This window comes from Balaenoptera physalus (genome assembly GCF_965194825.1).
Source record: "Balaenoptera physalus genome assembly, chromosome: 2".
NCBI lineage: Eukaryota > Metazoa > Chordata > Mammalia > Artiodactyla > Balaenopteridae > Balaenoptera > Balaenoptera physalus.
This window is the reverse complement of record NC_138883.1, coordinates 34499832-34524979: the sequence shown is the minus strand read 5'-3', so window position 1 is coordinate 34524979 and position 25148 is coordinate 34499832. Positions and strand designations below refer to the sequence as shown.

Genomic DNA, 25148 nt, shown 5'->3' with positions numbered 1-25148 from the left:
CTGCTTCCAGGCTTTATGGCCGCCCTAAATATTCGGATACTTGTATTCTCCAGTGCTAGTTTCTTCAGATGACTCTTGAAGGAGGTAGATTAACTTCATCCAGAATAACCAACTATATATACCCAGAAGTATATATATATATGTATGTATGTATGTATTGGGGCGGTGGTAGAGGGCAGGTCTGGATAGATTCTTTTCTGGTCTAATCTTCCCATCTCAAACCCTTTGGCACAAGTTCCCAAACTGTCACAGAAGGTAACTGGAGTTCAAATTAAAGTATGACCAAGTCTTCCCTTGACCAAGTGCAAGATGCTGGGTTAGTCTGATGGGAGACCTAAAAACTGTGTCCGAAGTGGAACCTGCCCTCAGAGCTCAGGGGTGAGAGTGAGATATGCAGTAATAACTATACTTTAGGGCACATGGTGCCTTAAGAGATACAGATGCAGCAAGAGAGTTCAAAAATGGGAACCGAGCTCTGGCTAGTGAGACGTGAGAGATCTGCTCTCCACGCAACTGCAGGCAGGCATCTAGGAGGGCCCAGAAACACTGGAAATGATACATTTTCCCTACGAGGTTGGAAACTCTTGCTACCACCCCCCTACCCCCCACCCCGACCCAGCTCTTACCCGAACCAGAAAGTCTGTCAGCTATGCCTGTTACGTTCACTGAACAGGGATAATTGATTTTATTACCTTAAAGGTTTCTTTCAATCCTACTCTGGTATATGAGTGTTTTTAACTTAAATTCATGCCCAAGAGGATGAGGAATAAGGGGCTTCCTGATGGTGGATAATTTTATAGTAGAAAATGACTTGTTTTTTACCTTAGCTTGTTCTACCCAGGTGGGACGACTCTCACTGAAAGTAGCAGCTAGGAAGTTTTTTTGGTCATACTTTGTTCTTTCAGGGTTGCTCTCAGCACTGGATCTTGTGGAAGTCAATCCTCGGTTGGCTGCGTCAGAGGAAGAGGCCAAGGCTACAGCCAGCCTGGCAGTGGATGTGATTGCTTCAAGTTTTGGGCAGACAAGGGAGGGAGGGCACATTGTCTATGACCAACTTCCTACTCCCAGTTCACCAGATGAATCGGAAAGTGAAGAACGTGTAAGAATTTAGGAAATACTGTGCGCCAACACGTGTTTGTCGCAATGGGCATTCCAGAGTTGGGAGGCATTTGTGGTGACAGATACTAAATGATCGTCTGGGTCAATACTGCCTTAATGAGAACATTTGTGCATTCTCACAATTGTAAAGTTTCCTTCCCCTTCATTTTGGTGACCGATAATACTACTGTAAATGTATTTGGTTTTTTGAAGCTCACAGGGTATTAATATGTTAGAGCACTATGTAAACTTAAAGAAATCATAAACAGCATTTACTACCTTGGTATATCATACTGGTCTTATTGCTATTCCTTCACATTTAAGTGGTTTTCCGTCTTCCTCCCTCCTCCCACAGTCTGGCTACACAGGGCCTTCTTGAACCGTTAGCTCACAGCAACAGTAAGATTTTTCCACGTGTCTAACAAACACCATTCATTCAGAGTCACAGTCCTGGTCCACAAACCGTTCCCTGTAGGAGGTTCAATGCTTGCGAAAGAATCTGTAATAAACCAGGCCTCCCAGGATGGCGAGCTCCAGTAAGATGACAATGGAAAGTAGCAGCTTGTTGGTTGTCACTCTACAAGGAGAAGCAAAGTGGGATGTAGTCAGAAGTCTGGAAAACCTTATTTCTTTCCATTCTTAATACTTAGGGGTTTGACCTGGGGCCAAGGCCAGATACTGTGAGGCAGACTGAATTTTTGATCACGTAGCCACTTAGTATTACCAGCTAAAGAAACTTATAACTAATTACTACTATCTACCTCACAGAAATATTGAAAATTGGGGCAATAGATACCAAAGCATAAAAATGTATTTTTCTAAAATGTCTTCAAATGGTAGTTAGTACTTCACTTTAAGAATAGTTTTTCTATGCGAGGCTAGTTCGAAAAATATTAAATATACATATGAAGAAGTACACCATTTCTGAAATCAGGTTGAATCATATTTCAAAACAGCAGAAATACAAACTCACTACCTAGCCATCTAGAGCTTCACTGATTACATACTACAGCTGTGAGCACACATTAGGAGAAGGGTTGGCGGCAGACGCTCCAGTGCTGAAGTACAGCTTGGGTGGGGAGAGGGGTTCCTGCTTTAGGATAAGTAACTAACTAGAAGCTGAGTAGTGCCTTTCAATCTCTTGTGAACTTCTTGCCCTTTTTACTTTCTTCCTCTATGGGTATCTCTATAAAGGTAGTAAATTTTTTGAAGCGCCTATACTCTTTTCTTAACACAAAAAATCTCATCACTCTAAACTGAATGTATTCCCCTATTCCACAAGGAATTTGCCACTGTTTAGGAAAATCTCACACTCCTGCTAGTTTCATGACTCGGTTGTAGTTTGTTTCATGCATACCTACCCCAAATTCAGCCTCAGTGGCAATACTTCCTTTCTGCCCCTGGTTTTGTTGCTGTCAGCACTTACCTCAACGTTTTGTTTTTTTTTTAAGTCAACTTCTACTAACAAGACAGAACTCCCAAATAAGGGGTTGACTCCCACGAAGGGCAAGCAGAGCCAAAAGCAAGTACGAAGCAGTAGCAGTGAAAAGTTTTCTAAGTTTTTACAGATTTATTTCCAGGAATATGAAGCTCTATTCCCATGTGCTGTCTTCTCTAAGGAAAGTAAGCTGGGATTAAAAGTCCTTCCAGGGACTTCCCTGGTGGTGCAGTGGTTAAGAATCTGCCTTCAATGCAGGGGATGCGGGTTCGATCTCTGGTCGGGGAACTAAGATCCCACATGCTGCAGGGCAACTAAGCCTGCGCGCTGAAACTACTGAGCCTGCGCACCACAACTAGAGAGAAGCCCATGCACCGCAACTACTGAGCGCATGCACGGTAACAAAAAAAAGATCCCGCATGCCGCAACAAAGATCCTGCGTGCCACAACAAAGATCCTTCGTGCTGCAACTAAGACCCGATGCAGCCAAATAAATAAATAAATAAATAAAATAAAAGTCCTTCCAGTGGACAAACTTTCCACTGCTCTAAATCAGAGCAGTATATATACTTTTAACAAAGGACTTTGTCCTGGGATATTTAACTATACGGTATTTTTTATTTCTTCTGCTTTATTAACACCTTTGACAGTCACTATTTAAAGCTTTGACATTCTTGGTTGAAAGATATTAGAATTAAGAGAAATTAATTTTGTGACTATTTTTAAAACTTACTTTCTGGACATTGAACGGAGAATCTTCCGACTTTTGCTCAAGTTTTCACCTGTGTTTACCAGCTGAGAAGAGAAAATAGCAATTATTTCCCCGTTTTTTCGAAACTACACACTGTAGAATTGAACATTCCTAAATTGACAGTGGGCATTAAAGGGTATATGTTGAAAAACTCCCAGAAATCCAATCAATTTAAATGATGGCCTCTGCATATAAGTAGAAGAAACTGGAAAGGACAACATACTTTAGTACTCATCAAGTAGGCCTAGGAATTATTATATCCCAAGGTTGCTGTGGGGAGACTTCTGGGACTGGGCTAATCCTTCACCTTCACTACTCAAAGTCTTCAAGTGTACCTGCCAGTAACTGAGCAACTTAAGATTTGAATTTCATCAGCCTAACTCCAGAAGAGCCTCTTGAGTTAATGTTTGTTTTTGCAGGCTGGTGGACTACCATTTTTGGGATCTGGTTCTTTCTCCTTTTTTCTTTATCCCTTTAAGAGACACACTGAATTGTGAAAGGAATTAAATATTTTTTTAAAGCCTTTTTTATTCCCTTTTGGTTGGCTGTTACTAATCTATATAGCTGGAGGATATTTCAACAGATGCCACCTGACATCTGTTCCTGTTCCCCAGCGGCCTTGTTAAGTTGATCTCTCAGCTCATTCCTCAGCTTTCAAATTCAACTAATCCACCTGATAAGTTCAAAAGTGAAAAAAACATACAATCTGTAAACAAACTGCCTTCTCTACAGCTTACCCTAATTCGGTACTTTATTGTGAATTTTCACTAAGAAGGGAAGGGCATCATTTTGACTTAATTTTAAGAATGGAGAATTACAGCTACTAAGCTGGAAAAATAACTCAGTGTGGGGATTTGAGACGATTTTCTCATATATCTAAGTCTCGCCCACAGTATCTGTTTTTCAGTTTGGATCTGCCTCACGCTCTTAAGAATACAGCATTCCATTGGCAAGTTGTACTATTTTTAAAATTCCTTTGCAGATGGTACAGAAAGGAAGGAATGAATTGTTTTCCAGAGCCTCTTAGAGTGCAGTAGATTAGACACCACAGTATAGTCATCATTTGGCCTGAGTATTTTCTTCTCACAATGATCGCCCTAACCTTAGGTAACAGTAAAGAGTTACAGCCCAGAATTGAACCTCTGTAAATTGTCAGTAGTACTATTTTATGACATGTGGAAAATAGCCTTGGCTCTAAATGACATGAAAGCATCATCTACTTAAAGAGATCTTAGCTTTCCTAAGAATAGTAGATGTTCTACTAGACATATGAGAAGTGAAAATCTGATTCATAATACAGGACCTAGTAAAAGCATGGAGTGGCTACAATCTTATTTGACAATCTTCAATAAATGCAGAAATTGGATTTCTGCAGTCCACCCCCCCCCCCGCCCCTCCCATGACTTCTAAATCTTAGAAGTAAAATTACTTCCAAGGGATATCTTTCAGCCAAGCAAATTACAGACAGAGAAAAGAGTAAGAACCTAAAAGGTCATACCCTGAATTTGGAACTGCGGTAGCTTCTGGAACTAGCAAGGCATCGGGGTGTAACGGGCCTACCTACTTTCCCCACTCTTGCCCCTCTCCCCATCCACTCAGACTTACTCTACTCTTGGTACGTTCCAACTGTTCACGTTGCTCCCCCAGCTCTTCTATGATTTCTGAGCCAATCTGGTCAGTCTCTGCAGCAATCCGATGAGAACGCTCAATACTCTGGGTGGCCCGGTTCAGGCTGTCAGTGCCTTGCAGAAGCAATGCCCTTTGAGACTGTAGCCGATTCTGACAGCAGTATGGAAGGGAAATGTTATACTTCTTCCATTATAAATGAAGTTATAAGAAGGAATATCGTGTGCAATAATTTTCATTACTTTTAAGACAACCAAAGATGCTAATAAATCAAACTAAAAGAGAACCTGGGATTCAATCTAGGATCATAATACCTCCCAATTCACTGCTTCTTACACTTAAGTGAGGCAGGAAAAGGATTAAACACATCACAGCATTTTCCCTGTGCTCCTGATGAATTTGAAGTGGTTCATGTGCTTTCTGGACTAGCAACTTCTGAAAGGCAATGGCCCTGATGTGGGGTGCAGTAGCTTCCCCAAAATGCATACAGCCTATAATTCTGAGAGTGCAAACCAACTAAACTCTACAGCCCTAGAAATAGTTTAATTCACTGAAAATGCCCACTGATTGGTATTGAGGATTGAGGGACCATGAATAAGCTATTTGTTTTCAGCACATATAGAACTCATTTAAAAGTGTGAGACACTACCACATTCTGGAAAAAAAGTGGCTACACTCTTGGTAAGCCTCCAAAAGAATTTCACCTTAGGTCAAACACAGAAAACAAAAACTGAAGTTGTTGCACTGGTGATTTGCTCTCAGGGAAGGTAGTATCTGGAGCCAAGAAAGCTGCCCTAATTTCCCAAGCACCCTATTTCTAAATCTCCACCAAAGTTTTATTCCACCTATAATCCTAAGCACAGAAGGCGTAAGGACAGAAGTAGCCTTTGTCAGGCCAGAAATAACCACTGACAGAAATGGATGCAGCTCTAAGTTCTCAGCTATTCAAAGCACGCATGCACACACACTCAAAAAGGGGCTGGCTGGCTCACAAGGCCTATTACTGAGCAGGTGACTATTAGCACTAGACCCCACCACCAAGAAGGCAAAAGATGCGTTCCCAGATCAGAAGCAACAAGAAGGCTTTTCAGTTCACATATGGCATATGAACAAGTGGATGAGGAAACCACTGAATGAGGCTGAAATAAACCCCAGTTACATTGGCTTAAAAGCAGCAGGAAAAAGGGTTTTTAAAAATAAAAGATGGGGATTTTCAACTGATTAGGCTTAAGAAAGAGCAGGAAGAGACAGTAAGGTCACACAAATCAACCCCAGATTTGGAACAATAATTCTACTGAAGGTGGTTTGTATATCTAAATAGTTTCTGAAACTAATAATTTTAAAGCAAAATTATTATTTGGAATTATCTCCCCCCTTTTTGTTTTCAGGGCTTTTTGGGTCACAAATGACCAAAGTCACTATACACCTTTCCTCTCACTTTAAGAAGCTCTACTTGCCAGCCTTTTCTCACCCTCCTTTCACAAGTGAATTTTGAAAATTTAACATTCTCAAATACTCTAGTTTTGACATTAGGAATGTCAGGCTAGTATCATTTGAATATCTCTTAAACTATATTCAGGATGTATCATGAAATAGGATTTGTGCCATTAGCCTTTCTACATCCGTGCAGTCTGCACTTGTGGGCCCCCGTTCACTTCTCTCCCACATTACTGGTCAGGCCATTTCTACTTTGTGCTGTGGAATATAATCCCAAATGTAACACATAAAATTTAATCTTTGTGAAGTTTTATTCCTTTAACTATCTTCTCTCGACAGTTTGAGAATACAGGTTTTCGGCTTAGTCAGTCTAATTTTATAAATGAGAATACTGGAGGCTAGAGAGTCAGTCTGGCTCACTTTCTATCACAACAAAGTAAGGCGTTAGCCCGCTTTTTGAGAAGCAGGCTGCTTCCTCTACTGTATCTGGGCTGTTGGGCCATCTTGGTATAAATATAAGGGAAAGCACGGGTTAATTTTGTAACAATACTCTGATAAATTAAAAGCCTAACTGAACTTTGGGGGCACATGTGAGAAAGAAACTCGATCAATGAGTCAGACTACAGAGTCCAGATGTAATATGAATAGGTAACACTTGTATATCACCACTACACACCAAGCACTGTTTTATACATAAAGGATACAAAGAAATCTAAACAAGCAAATTGTTTGGAATGATCTGCATTAAATTCAGTAGAGGTGGGCACCCAAGGGGAAAAGGGGAATTGGATGCAAGAAAGAGGATAAGGTGGAAAAAAAGAGTCAAGTATGCACTGATAACATGAACTGTACCCCACAATATGGTTAATCATTGTACCACAGACCAGTAAGGGAAAAGACAGCTGAAGCTTACCATGTGCTCATTCTCTACAGCGTATGTACCATATTTCATGTCTCCTCGACCCCCAGGAGTGGCTGTCAAAGGTGTGCTTCTCACTTCCCGATGGAGTTTGGCAAGGTCCTTCCGGTAGGTTCGAAGCTTAGACATCATAGGGTTACGAAAAGATAGGGGGGCATAACGTAATTCCTCTTCCATTTCTGCCAGCTAGGAAGGCAGAAAGTAGTGAGTAGATGGCCTGCTTCTGTTCTCTCTCATATGGGTAATATGTCTAGTTTGGACTAATCAAACCACAGACCACTGTAAATAAATACTCAACCATGTGGTCCAGGAGGGCAGGAACCACATGTGACATGTTCACTTCATTACTCTTAGTGCCTGGCACAGTGCCTAGCAGGCATAGAACAGGCCTTCAAAAAGTATGTGATGAATGAGTGAGAAAACTAACAAGTACCTTATAGCTTATTAAACATTTTTTACATGCATTCTCTCATTTAATCCTCACAACAGATCAATAAGGTAGGAAATACTACTTCTACTTCATATATAAGACTTAATGAAACCTGCTCAAGATTACATAACAAGAGAAGCCAGGATTCAAAAATCTTCAAATTCTCTTTTCAGTATACCAAGTTCTTAGCCTGTTATGGTTCAAGTGCTATCATGAAGCACTCAGATCTACTGTACTAAAAATGATAGGGGTATGGCATCAAGGTTCTTCCCTTCCTCCTCCTTCTGAAAACCAACCGTTTGTCTCCATGTCAGAATAACCAGGGGTCCAAATCATTTCCATTTTTCTGGGATAAGTAAACTGTAACACCTAGACCCAATTTACATGAAGCCATAAGTTATTTTCACCTGCCTGGGATGGCCAGAGTAAGACTGGTTAATTTTTTTAAGTTCAGGGAAAGAAAGTATCTAAGCACCAAACAAATAAATTGGTATTAATTAAAAGGTTTTTGAAATGCTACCAAGATGTTAAGTGAAAAAGAAGACTGGCTCTGTAACAGGTATCATGGATATGTCCAGCTGTACACAGGTATTAGAAAAGTTTCCCATTATGAAGGAGATAGTTTCCACAGTCTGGTAGGCTGATCCTTCTTAAAATAGATGCAGAATAGAGAAAAGGATGCAGATAAGCTTAACTTCTCAGAACTGCATTGAGATAAGGAAGTTGTTCTTCAACAAGCAATAAAGAAGTTCTCTGGCTTAAAAAGTAATTTTCAGTCTACTCTGCGGTAGCAAATACTAGGGGCAACTATTTCTTCGGAGTACTACCAGGGACCTGGATTTTAGCTCCAGCCTCCTAAAAGGTTTTGCTGAAGCCACAGCACAATGATATGGAGAACAGAGGACCCTTACTTCTAAAAGGTGAGAGCAAAACTTGCTTTTTTGTTTGTCTGTTTGTTTTTTGTTGTTAAAGAAAAGGCACAGATTAAGAGAGAAGCAGTTCTTAAACTGCTCAGCAACCTGGACCAACATCTGACAAGCTTTGGGTCCTGACGGGGAACTCATCCTGTCCACATATGCCTTGCCCAAGGTACCAAATCCTTCTGTCTTTTAAAACAGAAGGGAATAGGGACTTCCCTGGTGGTCCAGTGTGGTAAAGAATCCATCTTCCAATGCAGGGGACGCAGGTTCGATCCCTGGTCAGGGAACTAAGATCCCACATGCTGCGGGGCAACTAAGCCCACGAGCCACAACTACTGAGCTCACACGCCTCAATTAGAGAGCCTGCGTGCCGCAAACTACAGAGCCCACTGCTAGAGAGAGAAAAAAAACCCGCACGCCACAACTAGAGAGAAGCCTGCCCACCGCAACAAAAGATCCCACGTGCTGAAACTAAGACCCGGTGCAGCCCCCAAAATAAATAAATAAATTTAATTAAATAAATAAAAAATAAAATAAAAACTACACTGGCATATATACAAAATTCAACACTCTCCAAAAAAAAACAAACAAAAAAACCCCCCAAAAACCAGAAGGGAACATGGCTAGAACCACCTCTGAGCTCCATTTTGTGTGACAGTAAGTTTAACAAAGGAGAATAACTGATCTTAACGGCCAGCTTTTAAAATGAGATTTTAAAAGACCACCCAGGTAGAAGTATGAGAATGTCCTTATTACAGCAGCAATGTATTATCAAAGACTCATTTCAGGAGAGTCTCCAAGCTTTACCCATTTGTGTTTGCCAAACCCCCTCAACACCCAGCCCCATCAACTGGCCTCATTTGGTAAGAAGTAATCAAAAGCAAGATCAATGGACAGGAACAGTTAATCTGTGATCACGTCACAAGTATTACTTCTGGAAAAGACCAACAAACAGGAAGAAGATATAAGGACTTGTTCCTTGTTCTCACCGTTTCATTTGCTTCCTGTTGCTTTTCATCAAAATCTCTGATCAACTTCTTCTTCTCTTCTGGAAAAGACAGACAAGTTTTCAATGCTCAGTCTTGCTTCCAAACATTCCTAGAGGCTATACCCTCTGCTTAGAATAAACTCCACATTCCTTTCCTGAGGGTACTAATACAGTACTTAATCACCCCTAAAAGACATTTAGAAACATAGGGGAACTAGTTATCACAGTAACTGGGGGGAAGGGAGAGGGACGGTATTACCATTGGCATCAAGTGTCCAGGGAACAAGAATATCTATGCTATGTACAGTCCTGCATAACAATGATCTGGCCCCAAAGACCAATAGCATCCCAACTAGGAAAGACAACAGGTCTAAATCAATCACTGTCAGTCTTTTTTCACCCATCCTAATAGAGGGACCAGGCACACTTTCATCAATAAGAATGTTTAACAATACTAGTTCTCTGAAATCTTTGTCCCCATTTTCACTCCCACTGTAAATCACATCTCTATATTAACCCTTATCCACTGCTGTTCTGCAAAACAAATTCAAAACCCACCTACTCTGCTCGCTGGAGAGACTGCATGGTATACAGCACAAGTTTCTTAGCCATACCCACTGGCAGTGGTATGGGAAATGACGTTAAATACCACTGACTCACACAGGGAAAAAGACACTCCTCGTTCAGTACTTTGCATCATATCATTTTAGTGCTAGTATGTCTTTAACACCTAAAAATTACTAACCTCCCCTTTTAACAAAAACAGAACAGGCTTCAGCTTCAAAGCAATAACATCTAACTAAAACAGCACTGTTTTGCCTTCACTGTATTTTTTCTGATCATTTAGATAGGTTCTATAGATTTTCCATTTAAGGTAGTGATATAAAATTTCCTTTTAAAGTAACTTTATGTATTAAATAAATGCATTTTACATGAAATACTCATATAAAGAAAATGACTAATTATAGTAAAAATGGTCCTTGGACACAGCAAAAATGATGAAGGGAGTACTGGCATGCTGTCACCTGGTAAACATCTGTACAGGGGAAGTGCTGGTGAGTAAAGGGGCTTAGGTTCTGGTTCTAGCTTTGGGCCTGACTCAACATGTAAGCTCGGATAATTAATTCTCTTCATCTCTTTGGGACCTAACCTCCTTCCTTGGCTATAAAATGAGGAGGTAGATCATACCTAACAAGCATCTTTTTTTTTTTTTAATTTTTTTTTGGCTGCATTGGGTCTTCGTTGCTGCACGCGGGCTCTTCTCTAGTTGCGGCGAGCGGGGGCTACTCTTCGGTGCGCAGGCTTCTCATCGTGGTGTCTTCTCTTGTTGCGGAGCACGGACTCTAGGTGCGCGGGCTCAGTAGTTGTGGCTCACAGACTCTAGAGCACAGTCTCAGTAGTTGTGGCACACAGGCTTAGTTGCTCCATGGCATGTGGGATATTCCCAGACCAGGGCTCAAACCCATCTCCTCTACATTGGCAGGCGGATTCTTAACCACTGCGCCACCAGGTAAGCCCTAATAAGCATATCTAACAAGCAAAAATTAGTCCTATTTATGAGGAGTTTTTTTTTTTTAATGTATACATCTAAATGAATGTTCTCCCTGGAAATCTACACATAATCTACTTATTACCACAAAGTTATCATTGCTTACAATATTTTTTGAACTCATCTTTTGGAATTATGTTCACAATCTGGGGATATAGTTTTTTTTAATTGTGGTAAAATATATACATATCATAAAATTTACCATTTTGACCATTTTTAAGTATACAGTTAAAGGGCATTAAGTACATCCACAATGTTGTGCAACCATCACCATTATCCACCTCTAGAACCTTTTCATCATCCCAAACTGAAACTCCATACCCATTAAACACTAACTCCCCATTCCCCCCTCTCCCCGGACTCTGGTAACCACCATTCTACTTTCTGTGTCTATGAATCTGACTACTCTAGGCACCTCATATAAGAGGAATCTTACAACTTCACTTAGCATAATGTCATCAAGGTTCATCCATACTGTAGCACGTATAAGGACACGGTCTTTTAAAAAGCTCAATGTGATTTCTAAATACAAGCCAGCGTTTCCATCAACTGAAGAAAGAGCAATCTTTTCCAATGCCTAGAAAACAGCTGAGTTGCGCTTACAAAGGGATGGCACGTGGGTACTCAACATGCTGTCCTAAGATTTTCTCGGATAATTCTGTTTACCCTGATTTTCATCTCACACCTTGACTTTCAAGCCAAATACCATGTAAGATGTAACACCACTGTAATGCTTTATATGGATTTACATTTCGTTAATCACAACAGCATCTAGCATGTCAGCTGTCCACTGCTTTTCAACTGATCATGAATCATTTTGCTTGTGTATATTCTATATTCTCAACTTGAGATCAAGCTCCTTCTGAGTAGAGAAATTTACTTTTTCTTTTATACATCCCATAGCTTCTAGAACTCTAAACCTGGTAGGGTACTCCTTAGACACTGCTATTGCCTACAAGAGCAAATGACAATGCACCCTTTACTAAGCTGCCTTCATTGTCATGTGACATTCCCTAAATAGGTACTCCAGGTAAACTATTTCTCACTACACACCACTCACAAAACCCAGGGTTTTTTGTTTAAAAAAAAAAAAAAGGAGAAAGTTCAGCCCTGGCAAATGGCCTACATCTTGACTAACCATGATGTAACTGAAATAAGTGCCAAAGCAGCTGTTATCCTTGAGTAGTCTGTGTTTTCAGCTATCAGCAGTGAAATAATATCTGCAATCAAGAATGGCTACTTCCATGGAGAGCTATCATATTATTTTGTAATAAGCATTCACTAAAGTGTTGAGTGTCGTCACTCCTCTGAATAGGCACATCTCCAAACTCAAGCACACTCACTTCTGATCCAAGATGACAGTATTCTCTAAGTGCATTCCCGTCCTAGATTTTTCTACATCTCTCTTAGTCATAAATTCTCCTCCTTTATTCTTTCTTTGTTAAAAGACATGAAAATCTGCATTCCTAAGAGGCAAATTATAGAATGACTCAAAGAAAGTAGCTACATAAATAAGAGTGGGCGGGGGAAGGAGGCAGCACACAGAATCTTGATCCTTTCACTAACTTCCCTGCATGATTCTGTTATTCTCAGTCTTTTTGGACTACTCTGCTCTCTATCTGATTTCATAAGGCATGCATTCTACTAGGAGTGCTCTACCACTTATATACTTTTAAAGGTTCAAGAGATTAAACCCCTACCCAAGTGAGAGGTATCAATAGCTGTTCCTTTATGCTTTAGACTCAGAATTGTGAAATCAATGAATATTAGAGCTGAGATGGACCTCAGAGATCATCTAGTCTAACCTTCTCATTTAGCAGTTGAGGAAATTAGAACCTGGAGAGACTGTCTTCCCCAAGGCCACAGAAGGAGATGTGTAGCAACACTAGTTCCAGAATGCAAGTCTCCTGACTCCCAACCCAGTGCTTCTGTACACTACAGCGTTGAGGGGCATTTTCGTGCTCCCAGGGTATACAGGTATAATATGTTCAAACCTTTTAACCTCTTAATTTTTTAGGTTGTTAGAATTAACACTACAATCAACTACAAAACAACAGGACTGATACTGGGTAGAACGGACACCAGAAACAAGAGTGAGTTACTCCAAATAACACTATACCCTACCCCACATGCCTTCCCAAACCCTTCACCTGTGACTGACTCACTCTGAAGCTGAACGTTTGGTAAACTGGGTGGATGGCCACACAATGCCCCGGACATGGAATAAAATGGAAACACCCAGCTCTGAAAGTGCTAGAGGAAGCCTACCTCATGTTCGACCAAGGTGGCAGCCTCTCTTTCTTATAGGCTATTTGAATTGCCAGCCCAAGAATGACTAACCTTGGTCCATCAGAACTGTGGAAATAACCAGTTTTACCAGGATCTTTAAAATCTGTGATTAATGTTTTTGGCGCCCCATTGTGGCATTTCTAGGACCTAAATCCTCTTTGTAGACCACATGGTTACCTGATCCTCTCTAAGCCTGTTTCCTCAACTATAAATAAGAAATATAACGGTAATGACCTCGTACAGTTGTCTGAAAGAGTTAAAAGAGACAATACATGTAACAAACACAGAACAAATGCCAGGCATATTAAGGGTTCAATAAATAGTAACTACCACTGTTGTTGTTTTTTTTCACACACACACACACTGTATTTTATTTTTACAAGAGATGAATAGACTGACACCAAGCATTGTACATGGATGAACTACCACTGTTTTTTAAAGTAAATCCCTAGTTAGGAAAAACTAAGCAAAAACAAAATTCACCAAAGAATATGAAGAGTGTTGGAAAAGTTAAAATTCTGCAGTTGGTGAGTAATTGTGTTTATCAACCTGCTACATATGGTCCTTCATAGTTATTATTTTTTCTGGTTTCTAAAATAATGGAGTCTCATGTATAGATACTGAGATTTAAGTGAATTAAAATGAAAAACTTTCAATAATTTTATAATGTTCATTAAGACATGTGCCTTCAGGTGGTACAAAACTAAAACTAAAAATCATGACTATAGGTACTTTATTAATTGGATAAGAATTTATAGCAGTCTGAGGTATTTGGAGAGACATCTTCATATGCTGCAAAGCTAAGACTAGAAATTATGGTTGTAGGTGCTTAATGTAATATTAAATGGATTAATAATTATCACATATGCTAATGGATTGTCATTGGCATACAAACTTCCTAAAGTAGGACACATTGTGTCTGTTATCCTATCCTTTTTTTAAATAGGTATATATATATTGATTTTAAAAGTGGTGAAACTGTGGAAAACATGGTAGAATAGAAATAAAATCACACTGAGTTTTAATACCCAATCATATATTATTACTATTTTCTTCCCAACAATTCACAGTATTTATACAATCATTCAACAAATATTTATAGAGCACCTAGTATGTACTAGGCACTGTTCTAGGTGCTTAGGATGCATAATTAACAAAACAGACAAAATATAGAGCCTATGATAGAAGAGGAGGGAACACTTCCAAAGTTTTTTAAGAGGCCAGCACTATGCTGATACCAAAATCAGTGAGAAACACCACAAGAAAATTATAGGCCAATATCCCTGGTGAACACAGATGCAAAAATCCTCAACAGCAAAATGAATGGCATTTTCTATAGAAATAGAACAAACAATCCAAAAATTTGTAGGTAACCACAAAAGACCCCAATTAGCCAAAGCAATCTTGAAAAAGAAGAACAAAGCTGGAGGCATCATGCTTTCTGATTTCAAACTACAGCTGACCCTTGAACAACAAAGGTTTGAATTGGGCGGGTCCACTTATACACAGATTTTTTTCAATGGTAAATACTACAGTACCACATAACCTGTGGTTGGCTGAATCTGCAGATAATAAGGAAACTTGGATAGGAGGGCCAACAAGTTACACTCAGATTTTCAGCTGCGCAGAGGGTTGGCGCCCAGGGTCAACTGTATATTACAAAGCTATAGTAATGAAAACAGTATGGTACTGGCATAAAAACAGATTCAAAGCTCAATGGAATGGAAAAGAGAGCCCAGAAGTAAGTCCACACATATATGGTCAATTCACTTACAACAAAGGAGCCCAGAATATACAATGGGGAAATGTATTAGGAAAAACCCAGTCCTTCTCCCTCCTATCTTTCTCTCCTGTATAGGAAAAAACCTAGTCCTTCCTCCTGTTGTTTGTTTCCCGTGTGTCTCCTTTACTACTCACACAGAACACTTCACTTTTGGTCACCGAATGTATGGGTTGTTTTCCCCACAGCAGCGATTCTCTGAGACACCAGCTGGGTGTCCTGCAATTCAACTCAATTCTGACGCTATCTACCCAGAGACAGTATCAGATTCCAGAGGTTCAGGGCTCAGTCCCACAAGACTGGCCCCACCACCACCTCAGATGCCAATTGCAAGTAGTAGGTCCTCAGGTTACCCACAACTTCTGTCCAATTTGGCTACAAACTGGAGGTTCCCATGACCCCCTCCTCAGATTCAATTAATATGGTAGAGAGGCTCACAAAACTCAGAGAAACACTTACTTAGGTTTCCCAGTTTATTAAAGGATATGATAAAGGATACAGATGAAAAGCCAGATGAAGAGAGACACAGGGCAAGGTCTTGGAGGGTCTCTTTCCCCTCCTGTTCTGTCTTGCAGGACCTTCTGTCCCCGCAGAGTTGAGGTGCACCACCCTCCCAGTGTGGATATGTTCAACCACCTGGAAGCTTTCTGAGCCCCATACTACTGAAATTTTATGGAGGCTTCCTCATATAGACATGGTTAATTATTAATTCCATTTGAAACCCCTTTCCCATCTCCAGAGAAGTAGGGAGCAGGACTGAAAATCCAAGCTTCTAATCATGGGTTGGTCTTTCTGGTGACCAGCTCCCATCCAGAAGCCACCCAGGAGCCCACCCACAGCAGCCTCACTGAATAAAAGATGCTCCCAGAAATTACAAGGGTTTTAGAAGCTCTGTGTCAGGAGAGAGAGAAATATTTGTTTCCCGTTCCCTCACAGAAAAGGACAGTCTCTTCAATAAATGGTGTTGGGAAACATTTGACAGTCACATGCAAAAGAATGAAACTGGGCCACTATCTTTACACTATATACAAAAATTAACTCAAAAAGGATTAGGCTTGAATGTTGACAATGATATTTTGGATTTGGCACCAAATATAAAAGCAACAAAAGCAAAAATAAACGAGCAGGGCTACATCAAACTAAAAGCTTCTGAGAAATCCTAGGCAAAACATTCTCTGGCATAAATTATACCAATGTTTTCTTAGGTCAGTCTCCCAAGGCAATACAAACAAAAACAAAAATAAACAAATGGAACCTAATCAAACTTACAATCTTTTGCACAACAAAGGGAACCATAAACAAAACGAAAAGACAACCTATGGAATGGGAGAAAATATTTGCAAACGATTCAACCAACAAAGGCTTAATTTCCAAAATATGCAAACAGCTCATACAATTCAACGACAAAAAAACAAACAACCCAATAAAAAATGGGCAGAAGACCTAAATAAACATTTCTCCAAAGAAGACATACACAGATGGCCAGTAGGCACATGAAAAGATGCTCAACATCACTAATTATTAGAGAAATGCAAATCAAAGCTACAATAAGGTAACACCTCACACCAGTCAGAATGGCCATCATTAAACAGTCTACAAATAACAAATGCTAGAGAGGGTGTGGAGAAAAGGGAACCCTCTTACACTGTTGGTGGGAATGTAAATTGGTGCAGTCACTATGGAAAACTGTATGGAAGAGAGTTGCCATATGATCCAGCAATCCTACCCCTGGGCATATAGCCAGACAAAACTATAATTCAAAAAGATACATGCACCCCTATGTTCATAGCAGCACTATTCACAACAGCCAAGACATGGAAACAACCTAAATGTCCATGAACACATGAATGGATAAAGAAGATGTAGGGGGGGGGGGTGTGTATAAATAAATAAATAAATATATATATATATATATATATATAATATGGAATATTACTCAGCCATTAAAAATAATGAAATGCCATTTGCAGCAACATGGATGGACCTAGAGATTATCATACTAAATGAAGTAAGTCAGAAAGAGAAAGAGAAATACCATATGATACCACTTATATGTGGAATCTAAAATACGATACAAATCAACATATCTACAAAACAAAAACAGGGGGACTTCCCTGGGGGCACAGTGGTTAAGAATCCTCCTGCTAATGCAGGGGACACTGGTTCGAGCCCTGTTCCAGGAAGATCCCAGATGCCACAGAGCAACTAAGCTCGTGCGCCACAACTACTGAGCCTGTGCTCTAGAGCCTGCGAGCCACAGTTACTGAAGCCCACGCGCCTAGAGCCCATGCTCCACAACAAGAGAAGCCGCTGCAATGAGAAGCCCGCGCACCGCAACGAAGAGTAGCCCTAGCTCGCTGCAACTAGAGAAAGCCTGTGCACAGCAATGAAGACCCAATGCAGCCAAAAATAAATTAATTAACTTAAAAAACAAACAAAACAAAACAGGGACTTCCCTGGCGGTCCAATAGTTAAGATTCTGTGCTTCCACTGCAGGGAGCAAGGGTTAAGATCTCATATGCCGCGTGGTGCAGCCAAAAAAACCCCAAAACCAAACCAAAACCAAAACCAAAACCAAACAAAAACAGACTCACAGATATAGAGAACAGACTTGTGGTTGCCAAGGGAGAGAGGGGGTAGGGGAGAGAAGGAATGGAAGTTTGGGATTAGTAGAGGTAAACTGTTATATATAGGATGGATAAACAACAAGCTCCTACTGTATAGCACAGGGAACTATATTCAATATCCTGTGACAAACCATAATGGAAAAGAATATATATATGTATAGCTGAGTCACTTTGCTGTACAGAAGAAATTAACACAACATTGTAAATCAACTACATTAAAAAAAAAAAAAAAAAGGCAAAAAACACACGCCAGAAAACACATTGCTTAAAAAAAAAAAAAAGCTTCTGGATAGCAGAAGGAAACTATCAACAAAATGAAAAAAATTTATTTACTGCGAGAATATATTTGTAAATCATATATCCGATAAGGGGCTAGTATCCAAAATATATAAAGAATTCATACAACTGAATAGCAAAAACCCAAACAATCCAATTATAAAATGAGCAGAGGATCTGAATAAACATTTTTCCAAAGAAGACATACAATGGACAACAGGTACATGAAAAGATACTCAACTTGACTAATCAGGGAGATGCAAATCAAAGACACAATGAGATATCACCTCACACCTGTTAGAATGGTTATTATCAAAAAGACAAGAAATAACATGTGCTATAGAAATTCAAAGAAAGAGATATCAGTATGGCTGATAGCAGTTTTAAATGCCTTCATGAAAAGGATCAAATTAAGCAGTTTAAACATTTAAACTTCTTCTTGTTACTTAAGTAACAAGAAATAAACAAGAATGCCAATACATGCTGGCTATGTGATCCTTTTAATATCATATGAGAAGGCATCTATAAGAGTGAACTGATTATCCATTTAACTAACTTCTTCAGGGGTCATTTTTAGAATTAGATTTGCTTATGCTTCCCATTAACAAAAGAAGAATGATTCTCATGTAAATGTTAAAATTTTAAGCAGTGTTTTATGGACTGAGGCCAACATTTTCTTCTGGAGAAAGTAGTCTCTACAATTGGAATGTAATTAATAGAAAACCATGATTTGATTTTCAAATCATTAGCTTTGTACATAAGCATTCATTCAATGAGTACCTGTTGAACATATATACAGAAGATTAAATTGGCAGGTAAGATTTCACCTGCAGATTTGCTCTGTTTGGTCCGTAAAGCATTTGAAAAATATCTGAGTTGGTGGCTCACAAATAAAAATCAAGAGGCTTCATGTATTAAAAAAAAAAAAAAGAAAGAAAGAAATAACATGTGTTGATGAGCTTATGTCCTAGTTCAGTGGCCTTCAAACTTGACAGGCATCAGAAATCCCCCAGAGGGCTGTTAAAATAGACTGTTAAAACAGTTAATGATTCAGTAAGTCTTGGGTGGGAACCAGGAATGTGCATTTCTAACAAGTTTCCAGATGATGCTGATGCTGTTGGTTCAGGGATCATACTTTGAAAACCACTGTTCTAGTGAAAAGAAGACAAATAATATACTATAAACATCATAAATATGTAAAGTGTCTGGGCTTCCCTGGTGGCGCAGTGGTTGAGAATCTGCCTGCCAATGCAGGGGGCACGGGTTCGAGCCCTGGTCCGGGAAGATCCCACATGCTGCAGAGCAACTAAGCCCGTGCGCCACAACTACTGAGCCTGTGTGCCACAACTACTGAAGCCTGCGCACCTAGAGCCCATGCTCTGCAACAAAAGAAGCCACCGCAATGAGAAGCCCGCGCACTGCAACAGAGTAGCCCCCACGCACCGCAACTAGAGAAAAGCCCGCGCGCGGCAACGAAGACCCAACGCAGCCAAAAATAAATAAATTAATTAATTTTAAAAAATATGTAAAGTGTCTAGTATGTTAGAAGATACGTGCTCTAGAAAAAAAGGGAAAGTAGTGCAAGGTAAGGGTAGTTGTATACAGAGCTGGTATTCTTATGTTTTATTTAAATAAAATATCCAATTTCCCATATAATAGGAATAATGGCTAATTGCTGTTACTACTGTTAGGCAGTATTTTAAGGGCTTTACATATATTAGCTCGCTTGATCCCCAAAAAATCCCTATGAAGTAAATATAATGACTGATTCCCATTTTGCAAGGGAAACTAATTATGTTAAAGTAAGTTGTTCAAGGTCACCAAGCTATTAAGAGGTGGATCTAGGATATGAACTCTGGCAGTCTGGCTCTAGAATCCTTGCTGTTAAATATTACAATACACTGCCTTTCAATTCATGTATCTTCTTCATAAATGTTATTTTTAATGGTAGGAGAAGAAATATCTGTCAGGCTAGAATGGACATACGTTCTCTATTCTATATAATCACTTTTTAAAAAAAAATTTTATTTATGGCTGTGTTGGGTCTTCGTTTCTGTGTGAGGGCTTTCTCTAGTTGCGGCGAGCGGGGGCCACTCTTCATCGCGGTGCGCGGGGCTCTCACTATCGCGGCCTCTCTTGTTGCGGAGCACAGGCTCCAGACGCGCAGGCTCAGTAACTGTGGCTCACGGGCCCAGTTGCTCCGCGGCACGTGGGATCTTCCCAGACCAGGGCTCGAACCCGTGTCCCCTGCATTGGCAGGCAGATTCTCAACCACTGCGCCACCAGGGAAGCCCTCTATATAATCACTCTTGATGTTCTCATCCACAACCCAAACAAGCCTGCTTCTACTCTTACGTTTCTTAAAGTTATCATTCACTCAACTGACCAAGTGAGAAAATGCAGACATCCTTGAATCTATCTCCCTCACTCCTCATGTCCAATCAGTCTGGTTAATTTCTGTCCAGAATCACCTCTTGGATTTGGGACTCTCTAGATTCCCATGTTACCTAGATGACTGCCACAAAGGCTCCTAACATGGTCCCTGGTATACAGATTCTTGTGCCTCTCTTTCATCCTCTACTCAGCCACCAGCATTCTCCTTCTAAAATTAAATCTGACCATATAGTCAGCTATTTGAAATCCTTTACTGATTCTCCATATCAAGTCTAGATGTCTTAATGTGACACTTAGGTCCCTTAACTGTCTGGCTGTGTCTTACTTTCCTCATCTATTACTATTCTCCCACACATACCTTTTTTTTTTTTTTTTAATGAAAGTGGCAGCCACTCTTTATTAAGAATCTTTTTTTTTTTTACATCTTTATTGGAGGATAATTGCTTTACAATGTTGTGTTAGTTTCTGCTGTATAAAAAAGTGAACCAGCTATATGTATACATATATCCCCATATCCCCTCCCTCCTGCATCTCCCTCCCACCCTCCCTATCCCACCCCTCTAGGTCCCACACATATCTTAAGCTCCAGTAATAGTTGTGAATATTTGATTTTTTTCTTCCTTTGTTGCCTCTTCCCATTTCCCCTCTCAGGCAGACTCCTGTTCAACCCCTGACACTCAGTTAGAAGTTCTCCTTTCTGTGAAGCTTCCCTCTTGCTCCCCCACACCCATGTTAGGTTTTTTTGTCATGGTCTCAAAACTATCTTAGGACTCATCACACACTTTGTTGTAAACTTGCTCCCATTTAAGGCAAGAACTCTTGGAACTTCTCAGGGCTCAGGACACTAACTGATACGTAATTCTCAATAAATGTTTATTGAAAAAACTGAATTCAATTACAGAGCATAAGCTAAATGCAAGGGATGTGTTATGTACATTATTCAGTGCTTAATAATTCATGGTGGAAAATAAAGCTTCATAGGTGGAAAGCCTATGAAGTAGTCTCAGGACTAGAAAAAGAGGAATCAGAGATGAGGCCTGGTGTGTTTGCTTAATTAAATTCAACTTATTCAACAAATATTTATTGAGAAGTATGAATAAAGTAGTGAATAAGAAGACTAAAAGTTGTTGAAATTCTTATAACCTGCGGATATGGGTATATTCTATTTACTTACTCATTGAACAACTAAGCGTTACCAGCAACTCGTGTTAGAGTATTTTGCACTTGGGTGGAAATTCACACCTTTTTGAGTGTCCTCTTTGCAGGAATTAGAAGTTTAGGTAGATGACAAAAGTGAATATAACTAACTCAGTTTTCTATTTTTCAAAACAGAATGTCCTTTTGCATTATTTAGCCTTACAGAAATAGACATTGCAAAATTTATCTCAACACGAGGCTGAAAAAATGGTCTATTTTTCAACCATGTAAATCAGATCCCATCACTCTCCTGTTCTATATCCTTTAGCTGCAAGCCACTACATTTAGAAAAAGATGCAAATCTTTTTAGACCCTGGTAGACCTTGTAGACCCTGGTCTACAAGGCCCCATGCAATCTGGCCCTGCCTACCTCTTTAAAGCCTCATCTACTACCACTAACTATCTCTCCTGCTCATTCCACCCCAAACACACTGGCTTTCTTGTTCTTCCTAGAACATACCAAGCTCATTTCTGCTTAAGGACCTTTGCAGTACTATTCCGTCCTCCTGACACTCACTTCTCCCAGATTTTTGCGTGGTTTACTCCCTTACTTCAAGTCTCTGCTCAAATGCCACCTCCTCAAAGAGGCCTTTCACAGCCACCCAATTTAAAATTAGACACTTTGTTATAAAGCAGAAACTAACACACCATTGTAAAGCAATTATACTCCAATAAAGATGTTAAAAAAAAAATTAGAGCCCCCTCATTCCTTGGCCCTGCTTTATTTTCCTGTATTGCCCTTAACACCACCTCTTAATACTTATATATTATAATCGACCCATTAGAACAGAGATTTGTAAGTCTTTTCACTGTAATGTGCAATATTACCAGCATCTAGGACAGTGCCTGGCACCCAGCAGCCTCTCCCAGTAAATATTAAACAAAGGTATGAATTTCATTCTCACCAGAGTCATTCAATTCATATGACCTTGGGTAACTCACAGAGCAAACACTCAAGCTTTGACACTTAAGTAAAAGCAATAAAAGTCTCATCTGCCTTGCCATCAAGATCTATTTGTCTTAAGGCAAAGAACTATGGCAGACCTTCCTATACAGATTCAATTGCAAAACTCTTAGCTCCTCCAAGCAAAGCCTGTAGCACTCTGAATTTTGAAATCAAGGGGCAAGAGACAGTCTAAGCAGAGAGTTCATAAGAGGACCACACCTAAAGACCACAATCCTGATTTTAAAGACCAATCCCCCTCAAGACTGGTTATTTACCAACCCCAAAAGTTATGATTCCCTTGGGTTCTTAACCCTTTTTTGCTACAGATCCTTTGCCAGTCTGGTGAAAACTATGGACCTCTTTTGAGAATAACACTGTTAAATGTATAAAACAAAATACACAGCAGAAACTAACACAACAATATAAAGCAATTATACTCCAATAAAGATGTTTAAAAAAAAAATACAGAGAGCTACAAAAGAAACCAATTCTACTCAAATACCGGATCGCAGACTTAGGTCTCCTATGCTCTTCCTGCCACAGTGAAAATGAAACGAGAAAAATCTGAAGGCTATAGGAGGATTAAGAGGGAGATGATACTCCGAGGTGCATCCCTGAGCACGCTAAGTGGCGGCAGGGAGATCCTGGGCGCCGGGACCCAGCTAGCCCTAGGGGGCGTGTCTGAGGATGAGAAGCGGAGAGAAGGGAGGGAGGGTCTGAGAAGAGGGTGGGAGCTCTTCCTCCCAGAGCTGGCGGAGTTGGGTGCCCCTGGGCTCAGCCTGCCCCCGCCTCACCTGTCCCAGCCGTCCCCAGGAGCCGCTCCGGCACCCCTCGTAGGTCTTCATGGAGGCCGCGGAAGATCTCATGCAGTTTCTCGAAATGCTCTGAGGAGGCGGCTGAGCTCGCCATGGCGCAGGCCGCTCTCGAGCAGCGGCAGCCGAGATTCCGGGCACGGGGCCCGTTCCTACTCCGCCTTCAGCCGCCCAGCCGCGCAGGCATCCCGGCGACCGCAGCCACCGCCGCCCGGGACGAGGCGCTTCCGGGGCCGCGGCGGGGTCCTCCCGAGCCGGAACGCCCACCCCCTGCATGCCGTCACTGACGGCGCGCCGGGCGCCGAAGCCTGACGGAAAGTCGGGCGGGCTGCGCTGCCTGGGCTACTCCTGAGGGAGCGGCGGCGCTCGGGCGCGAGCGGCAGTCTCGGAACCCCGGAATTAGCCAGTCCGGGGTGGGAAGAGCGCCACGGCGGAAGGGACTGTGGGAACGCGCGGAACAGGCGGCGCGGCCGCCTCTTTCCCGGGCCCCGCCTTCCGGCGAGGGGCGGACGCTGCAGTGCATGCCGGAGGCTGTAGTTCGGCACTGAAGACGCTCCGACTCGGAAGTCAAGCATTGCTGGGGGCGGTAGTTCTGCCGTCTTCGCGGCCGTCAGCGTGACGCTGACGCGCAATGGTTTGGTATCGGTAGGCGCCTGGTCGTCATCTTCTCAGTCATCGCACTGTTTGGCCACCCTGACTTCCTCAGTTCACATTCCGACTGTTAGCTTTCAGTTCTTGGAAGATAGCTGGGCCAAGTTCCTGCCTGCGCTCGAGCTTAAAGCACTTTTACTGGGGAGTCAAGTGACCAGAGTCATTCTTTCAGAAGTGGTCCCCGGGCAGTGTGACCCCCAAAATATACGCTTAGCCTCTAGCGGCTGGGCACGCCGTGCAGTCGTTCACTCAGCAGGTGTTTCAATTTAAGCGTAGCCTTTGTGCCAGGATCTGGGCATGTGTTGAATAAAAGATTCACTCTGACCTTGGGTAATTTATGTATTATTTATATATGTAATATATATGTGTGTATACATATGTATATATGTGTGTAATTTATATGTGTATTATTTATATGTAGTGAGCAAGGCGGACCTGGCTTCATCAGGTCTCTAAGTGTAATGTGTTAACAATTACAAAGTCTTTTCCTGCACTCCGTGGGTTTTCTTGGTTTAGTGGATGAAAATTCCTATTTTCACTGATGGTTTGCCTATGGATCCCGTTCTGAAATGTTTGCTTGGCAGCCCAATACTTAAGACTGCCCACACGTATTAAAAAACATATGACTGTTCAGAGGGAAATGATTTGGTGATTTATATGCCCTGGACCCTTATTAGACTGAGTTCAAAGACCATTGATTCAACAAACTTTCGTTGAGCTCCTAATATTCATTGAGCACAGAGAGAGAGAGAAAAGTCAGGTTGTTAGTGGCAGTGTACTGTAGGTCCCATAGCATTGTGTTATAGAAGGGACAAGTACAAAAAGGAGAGGTAACAAATAGCCTGGGATGGAAAACATGATCTTTGAACAGCATCATAAAGGATTAGTAGAAAATGGGTGAATGAATAATCAAATTATCACACAACCCAAGTTAATGGCATTTGAATTGAGACTGTACTGTGGCTGACTTTGGGACAAATTATCCTCAGGAACAAGAAATGATTGCATAACCGTAGTAAT

General features: G+C 40.9%; 2 protein-coding genes across 3 annotated transcripts in view; one reads left to right on the top strand and one right to left on the bottom strand.

Annotated features, from left to right (window-relative positions):
• The window catches only part of ARG2 (arginase 2), a 28111-nt gene extending 26727 nt beyond the window's left edge, over nt 1–1384 (top strand). For both annotated transcript variants that reach the window (XM_082451838.1, XM_082451839.1), the window contains exon 8: nt 906–1384. In XM_082451838.1, coding sequence (XP_082307964.1) covers nt 906–1111 — 206 coding nt within the window. In that variant the 3' untranslated portion in view covers nt 1112–1384. The remainder of the gene's footprint in view (nt 1–905) is intronic.
• On the bottom strand, nt 1370–23728 carry VTI1B (vesicle transport through interaction with t-SNAREs 1B). Its single transcript, XM_082451888.1, has 6 exons — nt 23460–23728; nt 9609–9667; nt 7264–7455; nt 4893–5066; nt 3270–3331; nt 1370–1675 (listed from the first exon to the last, which is right to left on the bottom strand). Exons 1-6 carry the CDS (start codon nt 23572–23574, stop codon nt 1579–1581), a joined length of 699 nt encoding a protein of 232 aa, XP_082308014.1. The 5' UTR covers nt 23575–23728; the 3' UTR covers nt 1370–1578.
• Between the last annotated feature and the right edge of the window lie 1420 nt (nt 23729–25148).